General features: G+C 41.7%; 1 protein-coding gene and 1 non-coding gene across 6 annotated transcripts in view; both read right to left on the bottom strand.

Annotated features, from left to right (window-relative positions):
* Window positions 1–1,933: 1,933 nt before the first annotated feature.
* CNOT1 (CCR4-NOT transcription complex subunit 1) overlaps window positions 1,934–23,062 on the bottom strand; it is a 55,769-nt gene continuing 34,640 nt past the window's right edge. For 4 of the 5 annotated variants that reach the window (XM_041400982.1, XM_041400985.1, XM_041400983.1 and 1 more), the window contains exons 24-49: window positions 22,796–22,936; window positions 21,940–22,119; window positions 20,760–20,876; window positions 20,250–20,360; window positions 19,574–19,651; window positions 19,081–19,258; window positions 18,466–18,596; window positions 17,808–18,104; window positions 16,190–16,330; window positions 15,993–16,097; window positions 15,339–15,458; window positions 14,439–14,630; window positions 12,497–12,639; window positions 11,793–11,901; window positions 11,533–11,702; window positions 10,196–10,427; window positions 7,912–8,160; window positions 7,145–7,308; window positions 6,753–6,870; window positions 6,178–6,279; window positions 5,760–5,933; window positions 5,060–5,209; window positions 4,132–4,312; window positions 3,188–3,320; window positions 2,950–3,084; window positions 1,934–2,819 (exon numbers count right to left, since the gene is read on the bottom strand). In XM_041400982.1, coding sequence (XP_041256916.1) covers window positions 2,741–2,819; window positions 2,950–3,084; window positions 3,188–3,320; window positions 4,132–4,312; window positions 5,060–5,209; window positions 5,760–5,933; window positions 6,178–6,279; window positions 6,753–6,870; window positions 7,145–7,308; window positions 7,912–8,160; window positions 10,196–10,427; window positions 11,533–11,702; window positions 11,793–11,901; window positions 12,497–12,639; window positions 14,439–14,630; window positions 15,339–15,458; window positions 15,993–16,097; window positions 16,190–16,330; window positions 17,808–18,104; window positions 18,466–18,596; window positions 19,081–19,258; window positions 19,574–19,651; window positions 20,250–20,360; window positions 20,760–20,876; window positions 21,940–22,119; window positions 22,796–22,936 — 3,930 coding nt within the window. In that variant the 3' untranslated portion in view covers window positions 1,934–2,740. Of the gene's footprint in view, window positions 2,820–2,949; window positions 3,085–3,187; window positions 3,321–4,131; window positions 4,313–5,059; window positions 5,210–5,759; window positions 5,934–6,177; window positions 6,280–6,752; window positions 6,871–7,144; window positions 7,309–7,911; window positions 8,161–10,195; window positions 10,428–11,532; window positions 11,703–11,792; window positions 11,902–12,496; window positions 12,640–14,438; window positions 14,631–15,338; window positions 15,459–15,992; window positions 16,098–16,189; window positions 16,331–17,807; window positions 18,105–18,465; window positions 18,597–19,080; window positions 19,259–19,573; window positions 19,652–20,249; window positions 20,361–20,759; window positions 20,877–21,939; window positions 22,120–22,795; window positions 22,937–23,062 lie in introns of those variants that run through there. The other variant, XR_005952399.1, reaches the window with a different exon arrangement.
* On the bottom strand, window positions 21,305–21,443 carry LOC121334092. Its single transcript, XR_005952403.1, has one exon. It is a non-coding gene; the product is annotated as a small nucleolar RNA SNORA46 (small nucleolar RNA).

The following is a 23,062-nucleotide window of genomic DNA, read 5'->3' as shown; positions in this document are numbered from 1 at the left end:
AAATTTGGGGAATGAAAAGGCAGAATATCTAATAGAGGAGCAACTTAGATGTACATATGCTTTCAGTAATCAAAGCACATCTATAGCTGGAGCCATATGAAGAAAAGAATTAAGCCATTCTTCCAGCCACTCAAATTTGGAATTGGAAAGAGTTTTATAAAATTTCTGCACATATCCAAATGCCCAATGCCATTATTAGGAAGAGAATTAAGTAAATTAAATGCAAAAAGAACCTTTAAAAAAGGAGAGATCAAAGTACATAAACCAGAAGAAAAAGCCCTGGGGGCATAAATATTTATGTTACAGGATCAAGAAGAGCCAGAGAGGAAGAGATATCCATAAAAATAGATGATGGAGTGATTCCTCTCATGTAGGTGACTGGCACTCCTGCAAGATCACAAGAAGGAAAACTGGTAACAATCCAATTAAAACCAGGCACGAGATGGGTAAGATGAAAACAACATCCTGTTAAACTGGAAGCTAGAAAAGGGCTAGACCAAACATTGAAAGATTTATTAGCTTTGGGTTGCTTCAGGAATGCCAGTCAGTTTAATACCCCAATTCCACCCATTAAGAAACCACACTCAGATGAGTATCAGCTAGTCCAAGATTTAAGAGCCATAAAGCTTGCACACAAGATGTGCATCAACCACATAAAAAAAACATTAGTCAGTGGTTTAGGGCATCAGACTTGAAAGACATTCCCTTAAAAAATATATCCTTTTGTATCCCACTGGATGCCAGAATTCAGGAGCTGTTTGCATTTGAATGGGAGAACCCTCAAACAGGGGGCTGTCAATTATTCTGTACTGTTTTATCACAGGGATTTTACCACAGACATACAATTTCTGGAAAACAATGCAGAACTGTGTGTCCTTGGGACTGGAATGGGAGGCACAGTAAAATGTATAGTGAAGAAGAAAAGAGAACTGTGTCCACAGTTCCAACTGCAAAAGGCTCAGTTTCAATTCAGCTGCTGACCTGGCAAAGAAATGCCATGGAATTGTAGGACCTAGCCACAATCTACTCCTTGACACAGAGGTGACTGATGCCTGGAAGAGAGAGAGAGAGGATTCCCTCTGAGCTGTCACCCACTGGCACAGCTGGCTCAGTGATCCCTCAGAGCTGTTTTTTCCTCTGTACAGCAAATGCAAAGCCAGGAATGGAACCCCTTCAAGCCGAGTAGGAATTCCTGACCTCTCTGCCCACACCACAGCAGTCAACTAAAGCAGTTAGCTTTAACAAGCTGATGTTATGTAAAAAGAAAGAAGTGAAGCTCTATTTCCTAGCATCTGCTAGGTTAAAGGACCTTGCAATATTAACAGCACTGAAGCTGCCTACCCTTACAACAGGTAACCACAACCTTGGGCAGGTTCCTGCTGCAGGGAGATCACAGCAGGGTGGAAGGCATTAGAAATGGAACTGATGGGCTGTCTACACTCTGTTGTACCTCCAGTGCAGTCTCCTGTCTGAGACAAACTCTGCTCATGGGCTTGCAACCAAGCCATTTCTATTTTCACACAACTGCCCTTTCTTCTGCACTTCAAAGCAAGACCCTGTCCAGTCACTACATCTGCCCACTGACCTCATGCTAGAGAACAAACCCAGCTGCTTTCAACAGGCAGTGCCCAAAACACATTGGAAAACTGCAGGTTTTGGATGGGTAGAACAGGCTTTGGAGGACACCATCTTGCCAGGACAGAACTGGAGAGAATAAGCACAGTGGCACGTGCTGCATGTCATGACTTTAATGTGTAACTACAGTATGCATACATACAAGAGTGGGAGAACTAAAGCCCAAGAACTAGAAAGGCTACAAAATACAACACGTGGACCAATACTTTACAAAACATTGAAAATCCTTACAAAATGGGCTGTATTGGTCCTTTGGGTTTTTTGTTTTGTTAAATTTTTTCTTTTTTTTCTTTTTTTCGGTTTTTTTTTACAAACTTATACTGTGTGGTCACAGGGGAGGGTGGGAAAAGGTCTAGATTTAACCCCTCATCTTCCAAAATTTACAACTGTCCAAAAAAAAAAAAAAAAAAAAGCTATAGGCCTGGTCTCTGGTTTATTTACTGAAAACAACTGACCCTCACCCAAAGGGCCTGTTTCTTCTCCAACAAAAAGGAGGCATTCTCTGACTGCCACTCCACTTGCTGTCTATCAGCATTTGATGAGGGTGAGGGCAAAGCAACACTGAACCTTAACCCCTCCCTCACCCCTCCTGTACTCCACAGAATTCCCATATTCCAAACACATCCACTTTTTTTTTTTTTTTTAAACAACTTAGTGATTTAAAGGTCCCCCATTCACATAAAGAAAAATAAGTTACTGGCTTTTCAATATTCTTTGGGAGTCTGGGAATGTCAGGACAAGGAGGTCTGCCCCAGACAAGTGCTTGGCATCAGCAGCTGCCCCTTTATTACAAGATGGACAGGCACCAGTTACCCACCTGCCTTTTACACAATTTGCACAAACCCAAAAGTCCAGACAAATGTTTCTGTTCCTTGTATTTACACTAGTTCAAATGATATTCACAGCATCTTCTGAAGTTTGGCCGAAAGTCAAAAAATTTGTTTCAAACTTTGGAACATGCCCACATAAGACTTTCACCCAGGGTCTGTTGTGTCTACCCAATCAAGGGGGCTGGGAAGGTCAGGAGGAGCCTTACAGAGTCTTCAGTCAGCTGATGGGACGGGACCTCCAGGCTGGCACTCTTACAACGCAGGATGCAGCTCATCTAACTGGCACCAGTCCCTTCCATAACTTGCTGGGCCTGCTTCTGCCCCATGCAGCACTGTGCAACCGACTGGAACAACCTGCACACAGAAGCAAAGCAATGGGAGGTGCATTTATGGCAGCAAATGGATGCTGTGACAGCACCAGAAACTCAAGTTCAGCTGCTTCAGAGGTACCATTTTAATGATTCTGTGGTTAAGTTATACTCACTTCTCAATTTCTGGAGCACAGTGAACAAACTCATGGTTCCAGAACTTAAAGGCTGGATTTTTTATCAGCTCAATGAATGTAATAAGGAGACCCCAGGGATGAGGCCTATTTACAATCAGTCGTTCCAAGAGAACCCTGAAATCCAAAAGTAAGAACACTCAGAGCTCAAAGATCAAAAATACAGAAAGGAGGAAAGCAAAAAGCTGAATGTTGGCAAGTTAAATGCCACCCCTCTCACCTGGTGATCTGCTCCTGGATGGCCTCTGTGTTGGCCTCTGCAAACAGGTAGAGCATGGTGCAGCTGAAGTAGTGGGTGTGACTGTTGGGGTACCGCAGCTGGTTGGCGATGGCGTTCAGGAAGAGGTACCGGCCTGCAGGAGAGAGCACTGAGCACACACAGCTTCCCTTGCACACAAAGGGCAACAGAGAAGCAACCAGCAGTGCTGGAGATTAATGTTCAGGAGCCTTGTGGAGGTGCATGAAACAAAACCAACTGAAGATATGTAAAAGCTTTATCTACAGAGGCTGATGGAGAAATAAGAATTCAATTCTTCTTCATTGAAGGCATTTCTAATTCCCTTGAATATTTTGAACTTTTGGTTAAGAACACTGCTCCTATATTCTAATGTAGCATTCATTTCTGTGAATTCACCATCAACTACATGAAATCACAGAATCATCGAGGTTGGAAGAGACCTTTAAGACCACAAAGTCCAACCATCAACCCAGCACTACCCCTGTAATCCCATAACCACTGAATCACATCACTCAGCACCAGATCCAGACACCTCTCAAACACTTCCAGGGATGGCAACTCCATCACCTCCCTGGGCAGCCTAATCCAATATCAGACCAGTGAAAAAGTGAAAAAACCTTTTCTGATATTTCATCTCTATCTTCCCTGTAACACCTTTTCCTCTTGTCATCTCACTGCAGGCATGGTAGAAGACCTCAACTTCACTACAAGAACCCTCCAGAGCTCGGGGCCCCTAAGCCTCCTCTGCCCAACACTTAACAAACCCAGCTCCCTCAGCCATTTCTCAGAGGAAATGTTTTCTAGACCTTGCACAAGCCTTGACACCCTTTGCTGAACACATTCCAGCACATCAATGTCCTTTTTAAAGTGAGCACCCACTTGCTGTAAACATGACATTGCATGAACTAGCAGTGTTTCCAGCTCACCTTCAGTATCCAGATCTACTGCCAAATTCTGGAAGATGTCCATGTGAGCTGAGTGGGTAATGGTGCTCATGGAGGGTGTGCTGCCTTTGTTGTGAATGTGTGCAATAGCTTGAGTACCTACGTAGAGCACCAGTGCATTAATCAGCTGGATGTTGTAGCGGTTGCCAGGTTCATTTGATACCTAATAGCAAAGATATGAAAAGCATTAACAGTCAATATTCCTTCAGCACTGAAAGGTACAGCATGTACAATAACAGCATCCAAGTATCTTACTGATTATCCAGAAGACAACACACTGGGACATGCACAAATTCAATTTAGCATTTAGCCTTTTTTAATACAGCTTATATTAAAAAGCATATATGATATATTATATACGTGTGTGTGTGTGTGTATATATATTCAAAAACATCAAAGTGTTGACACAACAGATTTGTTTTTACTTTCTGCCTAAAGGAAAACATCAGGTAAGGCAATGTGAATTCACCAGCTGTGCCAGTCACTGGCTGAAAGATCCCCCTTGTGTGAATGTTTCTGTCTAAGCAATTCTCCGAGGAAATCCAGCTTCAGACTCAAGCTAAGCCATAAGATGTCTGAAATGAGGTTTTAGCCATGATTCTGAACTGGGCTTTAGCTAATTTGATCTTTTTTACCCTTCAAGTATTGGCATGAGGACCCATATATTTCTGTAACAATCTATTTGGAGTCAAAATTTAATCAAATTCTAAAAGGCTTCAACACATCCTATCAGGGAGTGGAAGACTTATTCAGAGTGTGCATTTCCACAGGCTTTTTTCTACCCTGGAACACATGCTGGCCAACACACCAAAATTCCTGCAGGAAAGGATGGTGGCTGAACCACTGAGATCATTTGTGCCACATTATTTCAATTGAGCACCCACAGAAACATCAAAAACCTCAAACTTACTTGTAGGTTGCTTCGCAAGTCAGACAAAAAGGTGACTGGAGAACGGGTTTTGAGATAGGAATCCAAATCTTTCTTGAACTGAGGTGGCATCACTCCAGTGAAATTTGTGAGTATTCGTGGAGCAATATTAATCTCACTTAACATGTCCACCTGTTGACAGAAAACCCAGTCAACTAAACCATCAGCAATGGAACAAATTACAAAGCAGAGCTATAAGCAATATTTCATCAACTACTGCTGCTGATCACTCTTCCTTCCATCAATAAAATGGCAACACCTGACTTCTGCAGATTTTAGAAGAAACTTGATATCTAACATGCAAACTTATAACATGATGTCTTGAAGAACTGAGAGGATAAAAAAATTCAGGGGTGAAGGCCACAGAGAAATTCAGTCACTGCCTTTGGTGTCTCCCCATCTACACTCTGGTAGTTTCAAAAAGCACAAACATCCACACAAGTCAAGAACAGCCTTCTTGAGTGACAATGAGCAATGCAGCTTTGCTCCCATCACCCTGCACAGCTCAGGCAGAGAAGTGCAACAGGACAGTGCTTTGGCAGCATGAGAAAGTCTCCTAATCATTCCAGGATTAGTTGCCTAGCAGATACCCAAAGATTTAATTAGATAATATTAACCTGGATAGAGAGTATTTTGAGCATCAAAGTTTCCTATTACCATACTCCTTAAAATTAAGTTCTACCTTTAGGTTGGGGGTGAAAGGGTCTGGAAGCCTCATGTTCCGTGGGAAGGCACTCAGGATCAGATTCCTTAGCTGAATACAGTTAGGTGGGATCACATCACAGAACCCATAGTGGTAGTCACAAAGAAATTCTGGGAAATCATGCAACAAGACCAGCAACACACGCAGAGTGCCCTGTGAAATAAAATATTAAATATTAAATATAAGAGGTGAAACTGTCCAAAAAGCTTGCAGAGCCATTATTCTATGTCATGTGGCTAACACTACCAGAAGGAAACTAATCTGGGAGGGCAGCTTGCTTCCCCCATAATTTAAATTCAACTCTCAGAGGTAAGTTAGAAAAAAACAGCTAATTCTATTTTGCTGCCAGAACACCTCTACCTTGACTGGAAGCATCTATTAGTTGACATTTTTTTACCTTATAAAGAATTTGCATAGGTTTGGTGAGTTCCACATTTCTAAGGAAAGGAGCCAAGTACTTGAATAGATCGATCAATAACTGGGCATACATAGGCCAACCCTGTCAAGAAAAGAACAGCAGGTGGAAAACATGCAATGAAGACCAGTTACCTTAATTTCAAAACTATAATTAGATTTATCTTTATCTAAACCTGCATGAAGAGCTAGCAACTGCCAGCTCAACCACTGAGTGCAGCACAGCTCATTTCAAGGGCTTCAGCTGCACACCATGTGCCATGGGTGTTTCCAGACCCCTCAGCATGCCATACTGAGCTGACAATATTTAGCCCAGAAGGAAGGCTACAGCTCTTCTAGACATTGACAAAGGCATGTTCATCAAATTCAATTCACCCTGTGTTCCATAGTTATTGACACACAGACTCTCCTCCATGCAGTTAGGCTACTGTGAATATGGAAGACAACAAAAACAGAACAGCCATGCTACTAGTGCACTTTAAGAGATGTGAAACAGCACCACACCAGAAAAACATCTGGGTGAGCTTTTAATTCAGAAAAGATAAACTGCAGCCACACCTTCTGCTGTGGTGTATGTGCCAGCATTCTTGCAATAAATATCCGATGGGAGATCAGTTCCAGCCAGGCATAAACAAAACCTGGAGCTTTTGTAGGCCTCAGGATGTGAAATGTGTTACTGAAAGAAAAGTTAGAGCAGGTTAGAAGTGCACAGCAATAAGATTGCTTTTCATAACATTGAGGGAAAAACACAGCCCTAAAAGCAAAGGCATTGGAGCATCTTGGATTTTACCAGTCATCTTCCCTAAAACAAGCAGGTGGTCAGTCCACAGTAGAACCAATTACTCCAAAGGTGATGAAGCCACCACAAAGAACAGTCAGATAGCCTTTAAGTGAAAATCCTTGATCTTACTAAGAAAGGATGAGCACTGTGGCTAATCCCAAATACATACCAGAAAGCTGTGAGTGTCTGGAAGTTGATGGTCTCCAGCACATGCTCAGGAGCATTTAATTCCAACAGCAACATGATGAAAATGCGATGGTAAGGAAGTTGCTGAAACTCACTCTGCCGAACATCATGGTCTTGCAGAAGAACTCCCACCACAATACCAAGAACCTGAAGAGATTAAGACACGTGGAGACAGCAAGAATTACTCTGCAAGTCAGACCACAAATAATACTTTAACCATCAGTAAAAAAAAAAATAAAATCAGTAGATTCTAACAAGAACAAAAAATCCTAGTTATTGGAAGTGTTGCATAAATGAATATTCCAATTTGTTTCAGCAAAATATGCTTTGCTCTCCTTTTCCCTTGGACCACAGTCACAATGACTGACTGGGCAGTACCTGAAGGTCTCAGACTACCTAAGACAATTCAGCCATAAACCAAGTAATGTAAGAGCAAAGGCAAGACCCTCACAACATGAAGGCAAACAGTCAGGAATGAACAACCTTAAAACAACAGCTTCTGACTATTTCATTTCAAGGCACAAAGATGAGTTTCAGATCGGTTTGAGATGAAATCTTTGTGAACAAGAACAAGAAAGCCACTTGGCATCTTAATGGTTCACTCAAAAGTTTATCAGTGATCAACCCATCTCTGAGTTCTCATCAGACACTTCAGCAGCTGCCCACATTAAGGTCTGCACCTCAGGTTTATCAACAAAGGTACAGCTGACAACACACTTGGAATGCAATGAGGACAAGGAAGATTCCAACCTTATTCAGGAGGTTGATCTTTGTGACTGTGTTGGTTGCCTCCCCAGAGTGCTTCACCAGCAGCGCAATGAGTCGCACAAAGGCATCCAGGTTGTGGTAGCACTTGGCTCGAATCATGGTGGGGTTGGCTGCAGGGTTGTGCTGCTGCTCGGCCAGGGCTCGGTAGCTGATCTCAACACACATTTCGGTGCAGAGACGGAAGAAACGGGTGATCAGGTCATCTGTTTTCAGGATCCCCTGCTGGTGCATCTAACCAGGAAAGGAAAGGAAAAGATGTCAGCACCATAACCACGGACAGCTCATTTCACAATTTCCAACAACACAGCCTTTACAAAGCACCCGCTTTGCCTGCCACAACAGTTAATTTTTGTCATGCTCTCCTAAGAGATTATTGTTTGCAAGGCAATTTGAGGGTGGCAACACAATTTTAGCAAACACATTTGTTCTCAAATACAAAAGTTTAAATCCCAAATTCCAACCATCAGCATAGCTGAGAAGCCTGTTTCAGCATCAGTGCTGCCACCAGCATACAGCCTTGCATGAAGAACATGAGGAGTACAAGCTCTGGGAAGGGCAGACTCCAGCTCCTCGCTCAGGAATCACCACTACTTGGCAGCCCCATTCTGTAGAGGCAAACTGCATTTGGAAAGCAAATTCTCCTTACATGAACATTACACACAGAGAAAGACTGGGTGGGCTTTTTTGTTTTGCATGGAGGAGTTGTTTTAATAATACACATAAAAAACCTCAGAGACCTCATTTTATTTGTTAGCCACAGTATTAGAATCACCACCAATGAAACAAATTACACTACAGAAAACTTGGGGGTTTTGAATTAAGCATCTTATCTCTAAACTCCTACTGGACATAAAGCTATAAAAACAGCACAATAGATATTTTGGAGACAATGTGGAGAACTTCTAGTATTTCTGGAGGAACTTTTTTTCTAAAAAGCCCAAAGAATTTAGGTATCTGCCTTCAAAGTTCTGTGCTTCTTCCTGTGCTACAGACTTGTGGGAAGGAAGCAACACTTTGGCAGCCATTTGAGTTCAGTAATAGAACCTTATTTAATGTAGCTATTCCAAAATATTATTAAAAACTTATTACTAAAGCCTGTAAGGAAATAATTGTAAATAAACACTGCACTTAAATATATTTAAATTGCTATTTCAAAACTGATCAAATATGTGCAAAAGGTAATCAAGTGTGATAAAGAGTGAAGTGGGACAGAAGTGTACTAAATATTGTGAGTACTCTATACTGAAGTGTGCTTTAGAAGCATGTTTTAAAGAAGTGAGATCACAGAAATAAGTAAAATATTTAAGGTGTATGTTTAGCACAATATCTATTAAAAACATTCAAAGGTCCTATGCAGTAGAAGTCAGACCAACTGAAAGGTATCTATAACCAGTACAAAAGGACACTAAAATCAAATGAAAAAAACCACTGCATCAGTCACAATCTTCATGCATAGTCTACAGCTTGAGCTTCTCTTCATTAGTAGCTGCCAAGTCTGCAGCATATCTGTGGCTGTGTCACAAACTTAAAAAGATCTCAATGCAAAAAGGCCATGTCAGGGGCTTTCTTGCAGCTGCAGTCAAGGAGCTGCATGCAAAGAACAGAGTTTTAGGGAGATGCCTGCAAATACAGGAGTTTGTTACCACACATGCTGGGCTACTGAGGGGATCTCCCTCCTCAATCACAGCTAGAAGGCAGATGGTATGTGATGTTCATCACACCTGTTAAGGTGCTTCAGAGTCCTTTAACAGTGATTAAAAGGACAATGTCCAACATGATGTTAGCCATTGTTTAAATTTAAGCACAACTTCAGCTAATGAAGTCTCAAGATTTTCCTCATTATGATTTCATTTTGAAAAAGAATTCCCTTGCCCACATGACCTGAAACAATTTACCTGAATCTCTACTGGTGAAATCCTCCTGTAGGCTGTCAGAGTTTTTACTGTTACCCATAAGGAGCAACACCAGTCAAGGCTTATTACAGAGCAGGACAGAACTATTTCCAAGAGCTATTTCAGCTCAAGTTCTTTTTCCACCAAACTTAGAACTCATGGTCTGAAGCGACAGCCTGTTGCTACAGTATTTGAAGAACAAGATTTGGTGGAGGACAGGAGCTTCATCAAAACCAGACAATTTTGACAGTAAACTGCCATACACCTGGAATTTTCAAAAGGATGCCTAACAGGTTATAACACTGCTTTAAAATTGAGGGCATCACACCCTACTTATGTTGAATAAAAAGCACCTTTCTTTCCAAAAGCTCTACCTGTCCAACAAACGCAGAGAATGCTTTGGTACTGTCACGGCCTGCTGCAGCTGAATGGTAGAGGTTCACCCACTCCCTCAGCAGGTATTCTGCCTTCTCTCTCAGGCCTGGTGGGTCATCATACTCAGAAGCTTGGGAAATTCCTGAATGCATCATGAAATTAGGACCTCCATGAGCACGGTCAATCATTGCTTCATAGTTTGATCGGACCACTTCCATCAGCTGAGGTAACCTAATGCAACAGACCAGAGCAAGAGTTGGGTTAGAATTCCTCCTCCCCCACAAGGTGCAGGAACTGGAAGCTCACTCAAAGAGAGTTGAAAGAAAGCAAATTATTTCTTATACTAAAACTTTCTATCTTACAGTCCTCACTGGAATAGCAGAAATAAGTCATGAAAGCAGATACACTTATGATGAAAAAAGGAACACTGAAATCACATAAGCTTTGAAGTTGCACTCCAATTTGTACAGTGGAGTGCTGCAACAAAACACTACAGGGACTAGAAGCAGCATCTCTTCTGCAGACTTCAGGAGCCCTAAAATGCTCCCAGATAGGGAGATACCAGTACTGAATGGCCTGACTGGATTTGGCTGCAGTGAAAGCCAAGCCATACAGTGAAGGCAGTCTATCCATGCCAACTGCACACGAAAGGACTTTGGTTTTGTGACATCCTATTAGCAGCTGTGTTGGTAATGGCAGCCACTGCCATCAGCCAGCTGCTGATTGCTCTCACAGCTATTCAAAGTTCTCCAAGCTCTAATCCGTGTCTCTCAAGCCCAGCAACAACTGCTTCCACCTTACAAATAGGAGGCCTCCAAGTCCCACAGGTATTTCCAGGTGTTGTGGCAACATTTGCTACCCAAACGATTTGGGCAGTTTGCTGTGGATACATAAGCCATGTGAGACTGGTGGAGGATTGCTCTGTAAGCTCTGAACAGAAAGGATTGTCCAACTGGATTGTTTGAGATTAATAAATTAACATACTGACACTTAAATATGTAAGATTTAAACTGGCAATAATATTGCATAAATTTGAGATAAAGCAGGAATTCCAACAAGTTTCTCACAGTTCCACCGAATTTTGGACCATATTTTCTCCATAGTGCATGGAGATTTTCTTGCTTAAGCATTCAGTTTCACATGCTGCTGCGCTGCCTCTATTTTGACTAAGATGAGCACATTTACACTAGAGTGACAGTTGAAACTAAGAAAGGATTGCAGCCTCAAGGAAAGTTTAAAGCTGTATGACTGAATGATATGAGACATGGCCTATATAATATGCAAATCAGAAATGAGCACAAAAAAAGTAATACATTGCACAATACTATAGCCTCACCCTTCCGGGGCGTTTCCTCTGGAATGAGCATTAATTCTCATGAGTGTCTCAATGGTGTGAAACAGATCTGCTTCTGTTACATGGGCAACACTTCTCTCATCCACCAACAAGATCTTTACCAACTGCATGGCAAATGCCACAGCCATGTAGTTCAAGCCATTCTCCATGGACTGTCAACATGAAAAAAGACAGAGTTCAGCCACAGATCTTACAGTGGAGTGAGTGCATCCTCCTCCTTTAAAAGAGCAGACTCTCTTTACCTGAGCCAAGTGAAGGTCATACTGCTGCATGTTCACAAGGTGATTGCGGATTAGCAGCTCCACAGCTTCCACGTTGTACTTGTACTCGTCTCTGCATTCAATCAGGCACCTGAAGAATTGGACTTCTTACAAAAAGTGTACTTCAACAACATAGTTTAAGTGAAGCAACTCAAATCTAGTACTTCAGAAACTGTGACATTCACTGTGATTCATTACCCAGCTTCAAAGAAGCCTCTTCTGGAGCATTCTCTAAGGTAATGTTTAAGTTCAGAACAGTTAGACTCAAGCATCTATTGCCCTGCACAACTGGTCACAAGAGCCCTTCAAGAGCTTCAGTTTATTCAGCATAAGAAGTCTCTCTTCCAAGGATGAATTGGCAGATCTGCCTAGCTGAAGCTTCTGCTGCAGGCATATGCCATGTCACATTGTTTGTGACAGCATAGAGATATTCTCTGCAAAATTAGTGGGGAAAAAAGCCCAGTCCATGCTCTAATGCTTAACTCCATTAAGGATTCCTATCATGTTCTGGGATGAACCAGCATTATCATAAGATCTAGTTAATTTTGACAAAAAAAGCTGGTTATTTTTTGTCTGTCCAAATTGCAGCAAAGCAAAATATTAACAGGCAGAAAATTCACAGTAATACAGGAACTCCCAAAAGATGGTCAAAGTAACATCAGTGTTCTTTTTGCCTTGTAACTGACCTAGTGATTTGTTTGTTGCACCACGGAGAGCCATAGGCACGGCCATCCTGCAGAGCCTTCAGCACCAGCAGGTGACACTCACGATAGCGGAGCAGGAGGTCAGCATCAGCCCCACTGGTGGCATCCAGCAAGCCCTCTACAGCCTAGAATAGATGCAACCTGTTAGCAGAGGAAAAAAACAGTCCTCTTCCAAATCTTCTGCACATTACATGAGCAAGAGTTATCACCAGAAGACATGAAAAAAAAATCAATTTAGTAATTGTGCTGACCTCTCGATAAGATTGTGTGAGATTTTACCAGCTACTATGACATCTATACAGGCACTGTACACAGCTATGCTATCAGAAACAAACCTACAGGTCTCTCTACACCCCACTAGCTTTGTATGTGCACCAAATACCATGACAGACCATGTTAGCTTGTGCTGCAGCTTCTCTAAGTCAATGCCTCCTCAAGCAATTCTGCTTACGGCTCATGGAAAACTACCTGAGAAAGTATTTAAAGAACCTGCCAGAGGTAAGTGAGCAGCTTCCTTAGAAAAAGAGCTGCAATACTCATGAGATGTATCTGTGTTAGCCTACAGCAAATGGAGGATAAGTTTTACACAGGCAACACAATTTATTTGGTCAAATTCTAGTCAGGACTGGATCGTTTCTTTACACAGGCAACACAATTTATTTGGTCAAATTCTAGTCAGGAGTGGATCCTTTAATAGGTAAAAGCACTAGCAGACAAGAACGAAGAGTCTCCCTCCAGCTTTTGGTTACCTCTGTTTTGGCACTGTTCTTGGATCCTCATGCAGACAGCTCAGTATCCTTACACTATTCTGAAGAGGATTCTTCTCTATGTCTGTCACTTGTTCTACACTACTACACAGGCAATGATGCCAGCTCAGATCACAGAGCTCACTGCAACACTTCCCACTGGTACAGCCTACAAATTCTGGCTGGGATGGAGTTAATTTGCTTTATAGCAGCCCATATGGTGCTGTGCTTTGGATTTGTGCTGAACCAGTGTTGAAAACACACCACAGTTTTGCCAGTTGCTGAGCAGCACTAGCAGAGGATCAAGGCTTTTTCTTTCTCACTCTGCTTCCTCCACCAGTGGGTAGGCTGGGGATGGACAAGAGGCTGGGAAGCAACACAGCCAGGACAGCTGACCCAAATTGAATAAAGGAATGTTCTATACCATATGACATCATGTTCAGCAATAAAAGCTCAGGGAAAGGAGGCTGAAAAAGAGCATTCATGGTTCTGGTGTTTGCCTTTCCAGGCAAATGTCACATGTGCTGAAGCCCTGCTTTGTGAGGAGTAGCTGGACATCTCCCTGCTGATGGGAAGTAGAGATTTTAGTTTCAACTGTGCACACGGCCTTTATTTTCCCTATTAAAACTGCCATAATCTGAACAAATGCCTTCCCTGCATCTTCTCTGTGTCCTGCAGGAAAGCAGAAAGAGGAAGCAGCTGGATGGATGTTGGGCAGCTGGGCAGGGTCAACCCACCATGGGTAGTCATGTATCAGTTACTGCAAAATAAACCCTGCTTATTAATAAGTAAGTGTGCCACTAGTACTATGCTCAATACTATCCACTCACAAGGACAGTTCAAACACCTTTTTAGCCTCCAAATCATCCTGAAACCAGACCACTCTGGACTGCAACAGCTCTCTACTTGCCACATCTGAACAAAACTTAGTCCCAGGATTCTGTACACCTGCCTCTTCCACAGCAGTCTTAACACCACGTGTACAATACCCTGCATGAACACAATGGCTCCCTCCCAATCTTATTTGTTGGATTTCCAAAGACAGCAGATCAGTACTGTTCACCCAGCAAGTTCCACAGGATGCATGAAGAAACAAGGTCACCAGCAAGACAACCCATGAGCTAGATGAGTAATAAATTCTAAGCAGGCTTTTACAGAGAAGAGTTGTGAACACGCACCTTCTGCAGCAGTCCCAGTGCAGCAATAGCATCCCGGGAGTTCCGAGCCACCACCACGGCCTCCAGGAGGCTACGCAGTGCTTGAACTTGAGGATTCATGGCCAGGGTGTGTGGAATGGATTGCAGGTGCTGCTCCAGCTCTGTCATACATTTGTCATAAATTTGTGCTACATCATCTGTAGCCCAAGCTTGCTGCTTAAGAGAAAGTGAGAATCAGTGATTTTTGCAAGGAATGCATTTGTGACACTCAAATACTGACTGACTGGCTCTTTTCCTTCAGAATTACAGAATGGTTTGGGTTGGAAGGACCTTAAAGACCATCCTGTTTCAACTGCCCTGCTATGGGCAGGGACATCTTCCACTAGAGCAGGTTGCTCAAAGGCACACCCAATTTGGCTTTGAACACTTCAGGGATGGGCCACCTACAGCTTCTTCAGATAACCTCTTCCAGTGCCTCACCACGCCTACAGAGAAGAAGTTCCTCCTAACACCTAAATTAAACCTGCCCTCTTTCAGTTTGAAGCCATTCCCCCTTGTTCTATCAGTAAGGCCTTACATATCCATAGAGAAACTTGTTAATTATCTTAAAATTCAGACTTGCCATCCCTGACCTTCAAAAGTAACTGAGATTTGAATAAAATGTTTCACTGCAATTAAAACTACTTGCAGTAACCCTAAATTGCACAATTTGTCCCAGTTTGGGTTACAAATCCCCAAAACTGGATGGAAGTTTTATATTGCCATTACTTTGTCTTTAGAACAAATGCATTTTTTCAACCACTGTCCCCAAGCAATAGGAACACTTGACTCTTATGAGTCCTTCTAACAAAAACACAAGTTCTGCAACAGTCTCCACAATGCCTATAGTACTCTCAAGCTGATTAATTCAGAAACCTCTACCTTCATAGGCTGAGCCAAGAATCCTGTAGGCTGAGTTAAGTCATTGGTGGGCAAGAAGCCAGGGACATTGCGTGCAAACTCCTCATAAACAGCCAGCTGTTTCGGGTCCACACCTCCAACCTTTGCAACAAAAAGAATAGGCATTTAACTCAATTGTAAGACTGAGGCAGTAAAAAATGAGGGCAGCTTTTGTAGCAGGTAGCTGCTCTTAAACAGAGTGGCCTAAACATCGAGTAGGATTCAGTTGCTCTGCACTGAGGTCCTATCTCTCCTTCCACACCTCCAAAGAGGGGGATTTTGCTTGAAAAATGAAACTCACACTCCCAGAAACAGAAATGACTGAATACTGAGAAATGCTCTGCTGAAAGCACACTGTATGTCCTTTAAAGGAAGAACACAGAAAGGAGACAAAGAAAAATAAAATATAAAGACAACAAAACAGTGAGAGAAAATGCACAGAAATAGAGAAGGAATAGAGAAAATTATATAAATACTCAATTTGGAATAACGTATTTATGTGTTTCCATACTAATCAAAATAACAGCAGCTGCACCATTAGGCAAGATTAACAATATATTATTACTCAGCTGATGCTGCACCATCCAGTTTTCCTTATCAAGAGGGAGAGAAGAGCAGCATCAGAAGAGAACTCACCTTTAACCTGATCTGCTCTGGCATCCGCTCGGCCTGGTACGTTAACACAACGGGATCGCAGTAGCGACGCCCCTCTTGCCTAGCATGCTTTCTGAGCTCAAATTCCTGCCAGAAACACAAACACCACACTGCATTTCAGACACCCATCTGGACGTGTACGAGCACATAGGATACTTCCTCAACAGTTCCATACTTACAGTTGCGAGCCTCTTGTCCATCTCAGGGCCTGCCTTTTCCACAGCTGTCTTCTGGATAAAGCAGCAGGCAAGCTCACAGTTATCCTGTGCTAACTGGGCAGCTGCCTGCTCCATCATGTCCCTCTGCTGTGGGGAGGCTGCCTATTGGAAATCACAATCATCAGTGAAGAATGTAAAATTTCCCTGCATATAGCTAGCCTTAAAATCTGCACCACCGCTTATATAGAACACCAGCAATGAAACGGAATGCTCTTAGGATCACACTCCCTTCCCATAGAATATACAATATTAAATTGAATTTTGCATAGCTTTGAATAAAACATGTAGGCAAGACGACAGTAAAGACTTTCAACAAGGAACAAAACAGCAGGAGTTCTCCATCTTCTCCACCTACCCATCTCCAGGGCACAGAAATAAAGGGCTGCTTTAGACAGACACACACAGTGATGCTAATGCAGGGAAGGGTTTGCATCACAGTAGAAGTTTTTCTGCTTCCTAGGTTGTAATTGGAAAATATAAAGGTGCACCACTAACAGTGCAAAAGAGCAGTCCTAAGCCTTTTTCAGTGGCTTCCTTTTCTGGTAAGGAATCAAGATTTTCTTCCTTCCTTCCCAGAGTCTGCTTTATGAGAACCCTGAAAAGATGCACTTATTTTCCAGGGTGCAAAGCAGCAACTTCCACTAGAAATGGAATACATCTATAAAGGCAGCCTGTCCTATCTACCTGGACTTCACTGTCTGCCAAGAGTTCTTCCATTAATTCCTGAAAATTATATTATTTCTGTTAAACCACTCCGTAACAATAACCAGATAAGAATTTTAAGATGGCTCATACAGAGCCTTTTCTGCAACAAAATGTTTTCAACAATTATCCCTTTAAAAATTTCCTTGGATTAAAACTCAATTTGTACTAATGTCATACGTCTTCAGGGATACAAAAACCTGATTAATTTCTAATTGCTGAAAGTACAGCTGTGTCTTGATCTTTCCAAGATCGTTATGCTCCTGTGCATGTTGCTGACACTGATGGCAAGAATTCTGGGTAGTAGCTGCTGTTGTGGTCAGCAGTTCACAGGCTGGTCCACACTGTTAAGCTTAAACTTTCTTCATTAAGAGACCTGATAACAGCCTCTCGAAAACCCAAAGAATTCACAAGCTGTGCAGAAGAGTCTAAACTACCTCTCTGCTAACAGCAAAAATAAATAAAATCTGCTTGAAGCATGCATGCTGAAGCAATCCAAGCTATCACCAAATCAATTCAGTCCTCCCCACTTTAGCTTTTCTGCCTCAAACCCCACAGAAAGTTCAAGCCTCCAAGGCTTCCAGGATGTGATTGAAGTGGAGAGAACACAGGGCAAAATCAAAAGATAGTCAGGAAATTTGTGTGCCATTTAAGTAAGATCGACCATCTCAGTTTAAGAGTGTTTGACCTAGAATCACAACACTTCTTCCCACTGTAATTCCACAAGAGTAATGAAGTTTTACTCAGTGAATTCATCCCCATGCTAGTTAAGCCACACAATAATTAACAAGTCCACATTGTGGAGAACTGACTTACTAATGCTGCATGCTTACAGTCCCATAAACTGGCTATAAACTCCACATGGTGGGGCTCTTACCCTCAGCGCAGTAGCAAAGCTATTTTTCAAGTTGGTAGCTATGCTCATCAGCAAAGGCTCCCTGCAGGTAATCATGGCCATCCCAGCAGTCAGGTTCCTCATCATGTGGTGAGCGGCCACACGCATCCGGGACTCCTCGGAATCCAGGGCGAAGTCCTTCCTGACTATCTGCTCACAGGTTGTCATGGCAATCTTGATGGATCTGTCCACCACGGGATGGACGAGGTCCTGCACTGCACGCTCGATGGCCTGCCGCACACACTGCTTCAGCTGCGGGTGCGCTTGGAACAGCGGGATCTGCAGGGCATTCGGAGAGGTGAGAGAAGAAAGTACACTGGAATCACACCTATCCCAGACTCCTGCATCTTCTCAACGACTCAGAAGTGCACTGTCATAGAGTGTGCACTATTCCCATGTTCCCCATGCAGCTATTGAAATATTTGATAAATCTGAAACCGGAACAAATTATTATTTTTCTAACCAACTTGCAGCTGAGTAACAATGCAAAGATTGACTTAAGAGTTGAGCTGCTAACTGGACAAAAGGAGCACAGAGGCTTCTTTTATCCCAAAATCCTGACAGCTCCCACCAGCTGAGATCTGCATCAACGCTGGCTGTAGGAATTCTTTAAGCAAACTGAATCAGCTCTAAAACTTACCGTTGGATTTAAGGTAATGTGTGGAGCCAACCCTCCCAGAGAATAGACGTTGATGTCATGGTAACTGTACTGGGGCTGTGGAGGAACCGTGGCTGTACAAGTGGTGCTGGTAGCTGGAGTTGTAGAAGCAGCTGGAGAACACAAGTAGGTTTGTATTGAGACACTATGAAACCACAGTGAAAAGCAACTGCTTATAAAACAAGTATATAATTCTTATTTAAACCAGGAAACAACCTAGAAATAAAAGGTTTGCAGTTTGATCATGAAACCTCCTAAACTTACTAAGCAACTTTCATTCTTCATTTGCCTAATAATTAGTACCAAAGTAGCTTCAGTACATTTTAAAAGAGCTGTTTAGTAAGATAACTATAGACCGGTTGCTAAAACTAATAGGAGGGAGTCTAAGTGAGTAACTACACAAACACAGTATAGAATTAATCCTCAGGATGGCTTCCATTCCCTTCTCATCTCCACACTCTGTAGACCTATTTCTTACAAAACTACCCAGGTGCTCCCAAGCACTCAGGAATATTACAGTATTTTATTTTGTGATAGCAAAACCTGTCTTATTTGAACTTTAACAGTGTGGTTCTGGATTCTATGAGATGTACTTACTGGTTGTTGTGATGGGTGGTAGCTCTTCTGGCTGCTTCACATCCTTCTTTGGAGCAGACAGCTGCTCATCCAGATTTTTCAGACGGTCCTTGTCTTTCAGGAGACTTCCAGGTTTCAGCTCATTGATGTCCAGTGCAAGATTCTTGCAGAGCACCTCAATCTCAAACTTGAGATTCAACTGCAAAACGACTCTAGTTTAGGTCACGTCACAAGGAAAACAGCCAAAACATCTACTGAGCCACCTGACTCCCAAACTCCCCATTCTAATGCCACCCCTTTCAGAGACTAATAATGACTGAGGATTAGACAACTATCTTGATGCTGGCCTCATGGAGAAGAGTTTCATCCAAGTTCTACCAAATTAAGCAATACCCAAGCAATCTCCCCATGCTAAAGCAGTGAGGACTGCTTAGTCCCTTACAACATCCTTCTTGACTAGTATGTCAATAAAACCTTACACTCAGAAGTTACAGAAAAAAATCCAGTGATTTACTTTTAGATCATGTTCCTGATGTAGCTCAGCTAAAACATTCATAATGGCCATTGTCCACGGATTTGGAGGCCTGAAGACCTACAAGAGAAAGAAGACAGCAGGATTACAGAAACTTCCTGAATCATCTGGATAATTTATGACTGGAAATGTTTGAAACACAAGCAGCTGTGTGTGCATACAGCCATGAAAACCTTTGTACAGCTGTGATTAGAGCTGAATTTAGGTTTTTGGTAATAATTATTCCAGTAATTCAGTATAACTAGAAATACATTAGGAACTTAAGTGAAAAACTGGAAACACAATGACCTGGTCCTTCTTGAAAGATCAGTTCTATGTCAAGCAGAACTGACAAGCTGATCAGGATCACAGTGTGTGGGAGGAAAAAAAACCAACAAAGTAGGAATAAATATATCCTAGAACCTCTTCAATGGCATCCCTCCATTTCTCAATGGAGTTCTGTTCAGGGATACCACAGTATATTTCAGCTAACACCACCTATTAAAAATGCACGGCCTTGTACTTTCTCTCCACACAAAACTCCTTGACTTTATGCTTTTATATCCCTTTTCTTTCTCTCCACTGAATTCAATCAGTTTTCATTTTGTTACAAAAGATGATTACTTCCTGCAATATTTTTCCATTTGAGCAATAACCCTCTCTGTACAGAGACACTTACCACACTCCTGACACTGGATTCTAAGACTTTGGCAACAAATGGCACTACATAAAGCAATTCCTGCTGTCCCTTTACGTATGCTTCCAGTAGTAGTGACTTCACATCCAAATCCTGAAAAACAATTGAAGTGGGAATGAGGGTAGAGGAAACAGCAAGCACACTGCACAGTTCCACTAATACACTACTTCCTTTTCAGATACAAGCAAGGCTGAGTCAAGACAGCCCTTGAATTTTACAGACTGCTAAGCAGCAGTTACTTTTTGAACAAAGATTTATACATCTACATTTTTACATGGATTAACAAGCTTCCAAAATAAATTTAGGTACTAACTTTTCTGATATAAAAAAAAAATAATTTGGAAGTGTTAAATAACCAACTCTGGAGTCATACTTTGTACTTGGCATACAAAAGAGGCACCAGAAAGCTGGTAAGATTTCCCAAATAGCCTATGCTACTGCATAACAGCATACCAACTCATGCCAAGGCAATCTGTAAAGACAGAAGCTCACCGTGTGCAAGATGGGCTTATTTTTAGCCATCGTTATCATTCCCAGCCAGTGACCAAGGTTCTTTAACAAGGAACGGTCTGAGAAGTTGGCTGCAGCTTTATCTGATGTCAATAGCACCTAACAAAGAATAAAAAAAAGCATCTCGAGGAACAAGCAGAAGATAACCAGACTCCAAATCCAACAGCTGATGTGAATGAAGGCAAAGCTTTAGAACATCAAGTTCTGAGCTTCAGTCACATTACAAAGGTACTTCAACAGCTTTCACTTCAAGGCAGCACCCTGTACATCTGCACTGTAATGACCACAGAATTCTTTTCTTTAAAAGGATCAACAAAAGAGGATTATGTTTTCCCAGACCTTACCATTTACTGTTGAGACTGTTACAACTACTCCCATAGCTGAGTGTAACTTGTGCTTCCTCTTAATGCCTCATCACAGACCTGAAGGCTACAGTTTAACCTTCCAGGGAAACCATCTCATTGTGGTGTCAAAACACAAATCATGTCATCATGCCATAAATCATAAAACAAGTATTCTGCTGTTAGTTCTGTCCCTTAACTCCAGAGGAGCATCAGCTGAACAGAGCAGGTTCAGCTGTATTCTCAAGAGCCAGGAGATGCTTTTGCACTACAGCGTAACCCATGGTGGTCACGAAATTCCACCAACAGGTTTAAAAATAGTGCATTCTTCACAAACTTGTTTCATCTGGTCATCACTTCTGGGCTATTCCTTCCTTCTCCCATCCATATTACCTTAGCCCTCCAACAAATTTTGGCTTTTACACCCTCATTTTCTAAACACACCCTTTCCCCCCTATTCCTCTTGGGCCAAAAGAGCAGAGTGTCATTTTCTATCTTTGCACTTTCCTCCAGAGAAAACAACTAGACCATAAGCAATTTTCCCCTGGGTTATAATTTCCAAACCTCACACAAATTGAAGTCCACCTACATAAATGAATTCAAATGTAAATTTGATCTCCTGTTACACAATTTAAGTCTTTCATACATTCCTAACTGAAAAGAATCCTAGTATTCCTAAAGATAATCTTTAAGTTTAATGGTAAGCCAGAAAAAATATTTTTAAATTATATTCTATATTTGAGAATCAGCACCACACAAACAAATAGCATGAGGAGAACAGCATGTTCCTGTGTTGCCTTTAGAAAACTTGCACTACTCACCTTGATATTTCTGTAGGTTTCATTTAGAACCATTTTATTAAACTCTGGATTCTTAAGTGTGTCAAGGAAGTTTGAATATAAGCTGTGAAAGTTAGGCTCAATACTGACTCTTTTCATCACAAGATACTGTGATACCCAAGGCATGAACTCTTCTTTCACTGTTTCCTTCAATTCTTCCACCTGTGCTCAAACCAAAGACAAAGCACACCACAGAACAGATGAGAAGATAATCAAAACCTTCTGGGGTCAGCTCTGACCAACACACAGTTTACAGTCAGTCAACTGCTTCTAAAACTAAGGTGATTTTTTTACAAAAAAAAAAAAGCATTTGAAATCAGTGTCTCATTATCCAAAGATGTGGTCAACCAGTAAGGACTCAAGCATGACATCAGCAAGGCATAGCAATTCACCTCTCCTTCAATTCCCAGCTTTTTACCAGACAACTGAAAATAAATGTTGTCACCTAACAAGTTCAAGCCATCCATCCACGAAACAGCACAGGTGGAGCAGGACTGTACACCTCAATTAGTTCAGAAAAATTCCCTTCATTTCAGAATATCAGAGCTTAACCTTGCAACATTTAATGGTACCCAGTCCATTTATGATATGAATGTTTATTTAAGACTAAGAACAGGTATCTTTTACCCATCACTCCTCTCCCTGGAAAATTTTATCTCCAAAGATGTTTAAGCAGAAAGTGTTGGAAACTATAATTTCTTTACAGTGTACTCCCTCCTGAAGTTTTTAAAAGTTAAAATTCTGTAGCAGTATCATCAGCCCACACTTAAAAATGAATTTATAAAAAAAAGGATTAAGAGTATAAACTCTATTTTTACTAGCATTCTTTCATACTTGCCTTCTGTGTCATATTTGACTGAGACAGATTATTGAAGATGAAAGCAATTTTTTCCTGGACATTCTCTGGAGGTTCCACAATCCTCTCTGTTTGATCTGTTGCTACTAACAGCGTATCAATGTTGGTAGTATTAATGGAAGGCTGGAGGGAGAACAAGAAGTTAAGCATAAACAATACCTAGAGGTGACATCAAAAGAAACTTCTGCTCTGTTCTGTCATGCAAAAATAGAATTGAGCTTTATCAGGGGACATCTACTGTCTCAGATT

Source organism: Onychostruthus taczanowskii, unplaced genomic scaffold (assembly GCF_017590055.1).
Source record: "Onychostruthus taczanowskii isolate IOZ18803 unplaced genomic scaffold, ASM1759005v1 scaffold18, whole genome shotgun sequence".
NCBI classification, from domain to species: domain Eukaryota; kingdom Metazoa; phylum Chordata; class Aves; order Passeriformes; family Passeridae; genus Onychostruthus; species Onychostruthus taczanowskii.
This window is presented reverse-complemented; position numbering and strand designations above follow the sequence as displayed.